At 38.1% G+C, this 9,832-nt stretch overlaps 1 protein-coding gene across 5 annotated transcripts in view; it reads right to left on the reverse strand.

Annotated features, from left to right (window-relative positions):
• Positions 1-9,147, reverse strand: part of mcph1 (microcephalin 1) — a 35,265-nt gene extending 26,118 nt beyond the window's left edge. For 2 of the 5 annotated variants that reach the window (XR_015866439.1, XM_088421911.1), the window contains exons 1-13: positions 9,059-9,147; positions 8,655-8,716; positions 8,488-8,579; positions 6,416-6,534; positions 6,238-6,322; positions 5,335-5,446; positions 5,120-5,251; positions 4,947-5,018; positions 3,948-4,760; positions 2,869-2,975; positions 1,180-1,217; positions 906-1,068; positions 738-815 (exon numbers count right to left, since the gene is read on the reverse strand). Coding sequence is in view for 4 of the 5 variants with exons in the window: in XM_088421911.1 (XP_088278037.1) it covers positions 738-815; positions 906-1,068; positions 1,180-1,217; positions 2,869-2,975; positions 3,948-4,760; positions 4,947-5,018; positions 5,120-5,251; positions 5,335-5,446; positions 6,238-6,322; positions 6,416-6,534; positions 8,488-8,579; positions 8,655-8,688 (1,845 nt within the window). In the remaining variant the exon portion in view is untranslated. The other 3 variants (XM_088421914.1, XM_088421913.1, XM_088421912.1) reach the window with 3 other exon arrangements.
• Between the last annotated feature and the right edge of the window lie 685 nt (positions 9,148-9,832).

The raw sequence follows: 9,832 nt of genomic DNA on the forward strand, positions 1-9,832 counted from the left end.
ACTGTGGAAAGTGTAAAACTATTAGGATCTAAGTCCTTCAATCAAACGAAGTTAAAATGACAAAATGTTTAAGAACTACAAATACACTGAAAAATTAAAGCTGCTGTGAAAATGTATTTTCACCCAAGCCACTTTTAGAGGACAGTTTGAACAATGATTAAAAGCCTATGAGTTCCTCTAACATAGTGAGGTATTTTTCATCCCTTTGCATAATTTGTGTCAAACTGTTACAGTCCCATGCTGGCACATGGAAAAAAAATTAAACACTGGAAATGACATTTTAGCAAGCAACAAGTTGAGCAGAGCCCTTCATCTCCCAGGTATAAAAAGCAAAAAGACAAAATTCAAGCCCGGGGAAACAGAAATTTGTCTATGTTGCTTACATCTATAAAAATGAGCAATTACTGCTTATTATTTTTGAAATCTAATCATGTGATCATAAAGAAGCCTCCTCTATGTTTCTGAAGGCAGTGCTCTTTTCTATGCATGCGATATTTTTGAATAAGTACAGAATACAGATAGAGCTGATGTGAAAAAGTCTTATTTATCCAAAAAAACTTTTTTCCCAAAAGCTGTCTGCCATGACCCTATATATTTTGGACAACACTAGTCCAAACAATAAAGTGAAATATTTCAGTGATTACTGTGTTATGCTTTGCATGTTGTTGATATTGAGTAAATACAATGGTTAGGAGCCAGGAATGAATAGATCAATTGAAAGTGGAACTGGTACGCACCTGTGCTGCTGGAAACTGCTCAGAAAGTTCATATGGCTCCTCTGGAATCCACTGCCTTTGCTCCAAACACCACATAATCTAATAAGAAATATTGAAAATGCATTTTAATACAATCCCGTGTTTGATCTGTACATTATGTTGGGATTGGTTCATTGACAAAAATTATACCCATTCAAATGAGATGATCCAGCACCCGCGAGCAATGCCCAGCAAAATATTCAGAGTCCTTTTGTGTTCCCCAGAAACTACATGAGTTGTACTCTCGCACACTTGATCGGCAATTGAAAAGCCACCCAATGCCTTCACAACCTGAACAACTGTGTTCTGCTTCCTAGAGGGATGATATGAGGGTAAAACAGATACTCAAATTTGTATACAGTGGTTGAAATGTCTACTGACTTTTGAAATAAGCCGTTTAAATATCTTCTTGAGTGCTACTTACTCAGTGGGCATGCTTGTCATGACCAGTGTTCTCACCGACTGCAAAACAAGAGGGATATACATAATTGGTCAAGAATCTACAGTATGGCCAATGTGGGTATCTTGCCACTGATAATATATGGGTGAGTATTTTACACTTCTTGTTCAATAAGCACATTTTGTATATGTGACTTCATGACATTCACCAGAGGAAAGTGTTTAAAAATAGTAATGTAGTAAAGATGGCAAGAAAGATCCAACACCAACAGAGCTTTAAATATTTTCTGTGAGGTTTCTTAGTTTGCGTCGACAAAGGATCACTAACGAAACCAGCCTGAGCACATCCAAAAAAATTGTCAGTTGCATTAGAACACATTTGGGGAAAAAAGATTTCAAAAGACATTATAGGAACTGAAGCAGAAGTATGAACTTGTCACCCGAAGGCCAGACAATTTGGTCTCGTCACATCATATAATAATCAGAAGCAGTTACAAACAGTTCTCTGATTATCTGGTCCCCCAGCTGGAAGGGCCAGGAGCACTCTGACAATCAGTGTGGTATCGACCCTCTTTCTGTTGACCTCACCCCTTGCTCCTACATCCCATTAATACTGATAAGAAGGTGGGGAGAATTAATCACCAGCATACCACAATTGGTACTCTACTGTTTCCCAGTACTGTGATGTGCACTGTGGATCCACAATGATTTTAATAATGGTTCATCCATTCAGCCTTTGCAAACTAACAATGCCACAAAGAGATACAGTAGCTGGCTCCTCTCATGCAATGGAAGAGAGTCTACAACAAAAAGCCTACAACTAATTGTCCCTCAGTCCAAGCTATCAAATTCCTTCAGGGAATGACAAGGACATTTTGACATCTTGAAAATGATGCTATTCATGTAAATCTGCTTCGTGTAAAAAGCCATCAACTGGCTTGTGGCAGAAGTCGTCAATAGCGGCAACACAGTCAGTGAACCATCCATTTTCTGCACCACTCATTCCATTACAAGATGAAATCACTCTATGTGGAGGGGAAAACTACGAGCTTGTGAATACTGACACTCCTGGCCACAATCGCAGGACGAGCGGATCATAGAGATGGTAAAAGAGCTGGTCTATATATTTGACGCTTGACCTCTACAGGACATCTGTGTTATGTTTTCTCATAATCTTCAGAGTGCAAACAGAAAAGCATCCTACAGTAGCTCATTTAATCAGATTACGTTTTAAACATCTAACATTTCTCCCTTGGGGTAAAGGATGTAACGTTTAGTTTTTCTCAGCGATGGCATGTTGATGTTTGCGCCATAAAGAAAAACAAAGGCCAGGTGCATTTCACAAACGAGGAAGTTATATTCCATCATCACAAAAGCAAAACACAGGAAGACCCAAAGACCAGACAGACAGAAGCTCCTTAGCGAGATGCACCCATGATGAGGAAATACTCTATCTAAACATGGCTGGTGTGCATCCTAAACTGTAACAAGGAATACAATGGTTGGTATGATTACATCATACTTTGTGACTACAAGAAAAATACAGACTCAACAAATGACCCTTCTATGAAAAATTCATTCCGTTTTACTGTCATTTTTATGTGACTCGAGCAGAATTGGGAACATTAAACTCGGCTCCCCTAATTTCTGGGTAATGTGAGGAATTGTTAATATCGAATAGAGTTGCTTTAAAAAGACATAATGCAGTTATTACCTTTGCTTTACTGATTTTCTGAAGAGTGAAGCAAGGTCGTTTATTGGGCTTCCCCTGGTTTTCATCAAGGACCTTTGTTGAAAGCATACTTTCACTTCTTCTGCCTACTTGGGTAACAAAGCAAAACACTGAAAACATTCAAGCACACACCACGGTCGTTGTTTGGCTTTAAACCGCAACAGCAACATTGCCAAAATAGGGACACCACACTTCAAAAAAGTAAGAGTCAGATACATACAACGTTCAATAAACGCATCTCCATACAGGAGGAATATTCAATGACCAAAGTAATGTATTATAAAGCTGTTTATGCACACCTAAATTACTGACGTTAACATGTTAGTAAATAGGTATGTCTCGATCCTGCTCAAGCGATAGGAAATCAGGCCTAATCACATCTTTTTTTTATCACAATCCGGAAGAAAGATCAGTTTTTTAAATAACAAATAAATATATGAATAAATAAGTGTCAAAAAATATTTATGGTTGAATAATAAAAGCTAGTTGCAAGTGTTTTTAGTTTTGCTCCTTGCATTAAAACAATTTCAAAACAGCTTCACACAGCCTAGTTGTTTTTTATGCACTACAAGGCACTGCTTTTGCAATTGGCCACAGTTTTAAAATGATGAGTCCAGTTTTAGTTATACATAAAAAAAGTCTAATTGACATTTCTGTCTAGACCTGAAAGGTACTTTTTTTTAAATAATTCCTGTTCCATATTTTCATCAACACAAAATGTCAGTAAGAAATGTCAGTGAAACGTGAGACAAAAATGTTATTATAACGCCAGTTATCATGCACAAAAAGTAAAGGAAAATGATCCTTAAACAAATAAATACATTTTCCTGTTTATGGCCTTCAAACATATTTCTCAAGTCAAACACAAGGGGTTTGGGACTTGGGAGAAAAATCATGATTTCATTTTTTTTTAAATGGTACGAAAATTCCTTGATTTCAAGCAAACATTTCCTTGCTTCAATTTGTGAACCTCGCGCCATTCATGCGTATTTTCCTCTGATATTTATGCTAGCTTTTTATGAAGACATTTAGAAGGGATTGCAGACCGCAGCTGCCATCACCTTTGTTGACTTTGCTCGTCTTGGAGCCGTTCATTTCTGTAGCAGCGCTTTCACATCTCCTTTGTTTTTTCTTTGGGACACAGTCCAACTCAGAGTGGATGTCAAGATCTGTCAAGTCAGGCAGAAGGGGCAAGAGAGGTCTCTTGAGTTTCTTGTGATTGGCTGAAGAGAAGAAGTCATCAAACACATCATCTTCTGCATCAGGGGAACTCGAAGCAGCATTGCGAGATTCGCTGGATGAACTAAAAGAGCTTGCAAGTGCAGAAAGAGAATGTCTGCCTCGTGTTCTCTTGCTCTGTAGTTTTGACTGGTCATGACATAACTTGTTACCCAACATGCCAATCTTATTGTTCTTTTCCTCTGCACGGTGAAAATTTGGCCTTTCCTGGTCAAACCTGTCAATTTGTTGCTCCAGCATTGCATCAAAAGAACAGTAGGGATCCATCCGAACCCTCCGCTTTCGTTTCCTAGCATCCTTGCTATCAGCAGATGCTGCCTCCTTAACCAGACTTTGTGCTAAACCCACAGATTTAGAGTTCTTTCTTAGTGATTTTTTTACTGAAGCCATCCTTTGCTTTTTCTTCCCTTCCTCTTCATTTATTGATAGGTCGGGACATTTCAAAGGACTGATGGACAGGTGTTCGGAAACGTCACTACAGCAGGGTGAGAGCCAAGGCTTTTCCAAATCTTTGCTAAAGGGTTTGTCAATGTCGTCCTGCTCAATAGCATCACCCTCTTCGCGATCTTTTTTCTTGTATGGGGAGTGATCGAGCTCAGCAACAGATGAACTGGAGTTCTTGTCAGAATTTTCACCTATAGTGAGGGGGAAAAAAAAGAAAAAAAAAACAAACCTCAGTTTAGCTCTAAACAGTATTAAAGTGAAATATGGCTATAGACATTCTTCACCACTTCGCGCAATAGCAGATTGTATGGCACCCACCAACTGAGAAATAGTGAAAATGCAAGGTAAAAAAAAAAAAAAATTCTCGGTTGGCTTACAAATAAACCTGAAGACAGTCTGTGAGTTTCCTTGTGAAGGCTTCACTCCCACTGAGGAAGACATTTGTGAGGCTGAAACACCAAAGTGAATGAAAAAGATTTTTATTTGATGTTATTATCAGCATAGATTAGATCTTTTAAAATGATCCGTTCACATATGTCACACGATTTACCTGTGGGTGAGATGTTTTCATGTTTCTCTTTCATCTGCTTCAAGCGCTCTGCCATATAATCAGCCCTTTTAAACGTCGGACTGTATATAATTCCACTGTCCTCATCGATAAAAATAGGTGAATCATCTACAACTGTGGAGAAAAAATAAATTGAAGATGACAAATGATTTTGTTGAAAAGTGTAAAAGTATAAAAAATGTGTTTTTCCCTCCTACCAATTGTTTGCTTGAGAGTAATATCTTTCATAAGTTTATTTAACTTGCTCTTCATGCGTCTGTCATTTTCCGGCGTCCTCACTGGGGTGTCTTTGGGCTGCATGCAACGATGCTGCACCATTCAAAGACAAATATGACATCAACAGGAACTCATCATCTGTCATATAATAAAGTGTTGGTTTCTTTGACTTTACGACGGGGACCGCAATGTTTTTTGTCCCCTCTTTACACCATTTCTTTCAGCTTATGACCCATGGCGGTCACGCACACATACTGACCGCCATGTATACGCGCTCATTCGTCTATACACGTGTCACCGCTTATGTCACTACAATGCTGGTCTGGTATTGGTCGGCATCACGGTCAAAATGGCTGCATGCTAATGACTGGATCTCATCTTGAGTGCTTAAAGTAACATATTTATTGTGCATCTTACTGATTAATTCCAACGCGAATGGGTTATTTATATATATATATATATATATATATATATATATATATATATATATATATATATATACACACATACACACACACACAGCTCTTAACTCCAATGCAGCAGGGTTGTACACATGTAAATTTAGCAACATTGACAGTAAAATATTACAACCCAGGAAAAGATTTTGTATATAGGAGGGTGTTATTACATATTTGCAACAGTCAACAGCCTATGGTATATGTGAAAGGGCATCTCACCAAAACAAACTTGTGTATTGTAAAATGGGTCAAGTGGGACAAAAATGAATATTCAAAAAGTGAAACATGCATAATTTAAAATGATAATCTTGCATGCACAGATGGAGGCATAATGACTGCTGCCAACCATCAGTAGTCAATTGTACACATAATAGCGCATGGAATGGCCCTTTAACAGAAACAATCTCCTACAGTATGTTCACTTACTTTTTTGCTCATTAATACCAGATCACTCTCCTCATTTAAGGCAGGATACAAGTCTTCATCTACCAGTACGCCCTCATCCTGACATCTGGACATCATTTCACCAATATTATGTCTCCAACAATACATAAAAGAAAAAACATCTATACCAATTTAGTGCCAAAGCGTCAAACATACATACCGTCTTATCCACAGAACAGAGACAAGCTTCACATGATTCTTTTTGGCTTTATTCCATGTGGAAGGGCGACCATCTTTAAAGACCACATGTGTGACTTGTTTATTGAATGTTTTTGATACCTGTAACAAATAATGCCTTGTCAATTACTTGAGGGCAAACTCATTGCACCCATTTACTGTACAGCTAAATACATGAATGCTAAGAGACCTTTACATTGGTTAACCTGCTATTTATTTGCTTGTGCTTCAAAACTTTTTTGAAAAGAAATGAGTTGGCAACGATGTACTCATTTATGAATTGTATAGTTAATTTTAAGAAACATTTTGCCATTCTTTTTTGAAACACATTTGTAAAAATAAATGTATCTTCTGTTGAAATATTAATTTCAAAAGAATCAAAGTAGAAGGGACCCAATTCCCTTTTTTTAAACCTGATTTTATTCTGATCTGCAGCTGAGCTTTTGATGGCAGTGAGAAGGAAACAAATCCGACTTTTTCCAGATTCCAGGCAACTTGGGTATGTGGTACGGAATCTGATATGAGCTTTTGAAATGGGAATTCGTTCTGAATCGCAAGGTTGCATTCATCCAACTCTCACATAACAAACAAGCAACAAATGTTACAATTCTGCACTCAAAAGGGGAGTAGAAGATAGGAAAAAACAAAACAACAATAGCGGACGAGGCAAAGACAACTCAATGGGGGAAGAACAAGTTGTATTTTGTGGCTCTGTTACTTACTCTCTCTCGCTCTCTCTCGCTGGCACTGCACAAAATGCCATGACAAAATAAATAAACAAATAAAAACCTCACCCATTACCCCCCCTTAATTTACTAAATTTAACTGATTGAAAATATCCTGGCTCTGTTACAAGAGCCATTTCACCATTGCCAGATAATTCCGAAAACATGGATTATCAATTTATTTCATTCTAAAAATAATTGCTTGTACACTATACATACATGCTCCTGGAATTCCCTTGGTCCAGGCTTGCTACTCATGGGGACTAAGCTTTCTCTGTGTCCGCCCCGGCCTACCTTTACAGGTTAGAGCTGCACAGTCTGTTGAACATTTTAAAATGCTGCTTAAAACCTTAAAATCTTTTCTCTCTGGCATTCAATATACACACACATAGGGTGTACACACAGGGGTGCACAGAATTTTTTTCTTGGGTAACTCACATGAGTACCAGTACATAGTGTTTGGTAGGCACCCTTTCTTTCATTAAAAAGCCTTCCTCAACGTCATTCTTAGTGTCGCTCCCACATTAAGCGCACATCTGAGTGCACACAGCAACGTTACATTATTCAAGCCAGCATCCTCAAAAGATTTCAAAAGTCCATCCAACATGGTTTGTGCTGTTCATTCGGAACCCAGTTTCATTAGTCCATTGAAGTCAGAGGTTAAGTGACAAAATAAACGATCTCCTTCACGAGAATGATACGCAGCCCGAGCCGCTCCAGAGAACAAACAAATCAATATCCTCAGAATAGGAAGACATGGGATGCACATACTTAGCTTTATGAAAGGCAAAGAGAAAACTATCAGGCATAGCTTGCATTCTCCTTGCAGTTTGTCTCACCACAGAGCAAGCGGGCGATTAGCTATTGCTTCTCAACTACTTTTTTTGTTAGCTATGTGGCACTACATTCACATGCTCTTTTCATACTAGTCAAATAATGGATGACTGATTTTTTTTTACCACATTTTTGTGTGGCATGTGTACCTGAGTACCAGTTTTTTGCATCCCTGTATATGTTGTACACCAGTGCAATGAAAATAAAGGCATTATATGCGATACAATTGTAATTTGTGGCAATAACGTCATTGATCACGCATGAAACTGACATAACAGTCAATCAGAGATTTTGAATAAAATGCTAAATATTGTGTGATCACATTGAAGCCAATTACATTGGCGTAAAATCTCAAAAATAAAAACCAAAAATAAGCTTATTAGTTGAGTTAAACAATTTCTTAAGAAACGTGACTCTGTTCAGCAACAGTGTCTCTCTGCATTCACACTGAATTTCTTCGAGAGTTGCCATTATACCTCAGTGAATCTGAAATTACCTGAGCGCCCATTTCCTGTAGCTGCTGAATGAAAGAATTTGAATAATTGGCTCTCTTGTCAGATGACCACACGTCGACATAGGCAAAGACATCTGGAAAAGACATGTGTATGAACATGAGCTTCAGCGTTTCATTTTTCCCCTAACGTAGTGCTGAGGCTGCAATACCTTTAAGAAACGTGCCACTCTTTTTTGTAGCCATGACTGGCAACTTCAGCTCCACATTTCACCTTGACAAACACAATTTACAAGCAAGCTGACTTTCTTTTGTTTATTGTGCCTACAGAAAATATAAGGTTATGGAGGCAAAAATTTGGAATCGATGAGGTTGCTCGTCAGAGATGCTTTTTGTTTTGAAGTAACTATCTGACATATTACTGTAGAAAAGGGGCACTCGACAAAAACAACAACAAAATATTTGTTAAGCCTTTTTCGCTAGCTTTGGGGAGAATGAGAATGGGCTAACTTTTCAGCGAATGGATTCAGCACTATGACGGTTCTTTAAAATGTGTTGACTATCAACAACAGAACATAAATGGTTTTATCAAGACAAACGCGCGAAGTCCACTTACTTTAAGCGGAATCGAGATTCAAATTGCCCAGTCTTGACTAAAAAGTAAGCAGGAAAAATTCGCGCCCGTAGTTCGTAGTGCAATGCATTGTGGGATATAATCTCTTGTTTGGTGGAGAGGTGGTTGCGTCACCTCTGTTACGCGTCAGGCATGACGTCCTCGTTGTTTATATTTGTCCACTTATCTAAAGCAAACTCAAATAAAGTGCCTTCATGAACATAATAATCAGTGGTGGTGCGAGTTGAACGCTGCTCGTACGACACTCCGCGATTACCTATGTGTCATCCAGAGGAATTGTATACTTTTTTTAAACACATTTGGAAGTTTGCCATTAGACTCACAAAATCATGAACATGTCTTAAAAATGGTGAACCAGTCACTTCTACTGCAAATCCCACTGACATTTATTCATTTATATTGAAGCCTTATAATGCAAGCGTTGAATTCCACATGAAAAACATGTTTGCCACATTATCGCACAACAACATATGCACACCCCCTCACACACACATCCACCTTTTAAACACACTTCACAGCACATGTCATACATACAAACTAATTAAACACACAGTAATATATTTACATAATAACATCATTTTCCCTGTCTTTTTTAAATCACATAAATGCACTTGTGTTAATTTTGCACCAAACACAGATATTGTAGCGCACATGCCTTTGAAGGGCTTCATGCAGCGATTTCTGCACAAACAAGTAGCGTTTAAAACAAGGTGGGGAACCTATATCCCACATGTGACAATTTCATGTTGGAAAGAT

This window comes from Hippichthys cyanospilos, chromosome 8, assembly GCF_059441005.1.
Source record: "Hippichthys cyanospilos isolate Australia breed blue-spotted pipefish chromosome 8, RoL_Hcya_1.0, whole genome shotgun sequence".
Taxonomy (NCBI): domain Eukaryota; kingdom Metazoa; phylum Chordata; class Actinopteri; order Syngnathiformes; family Syngnathidae; genus Hippichthys; species Hippichthys cyanospilos.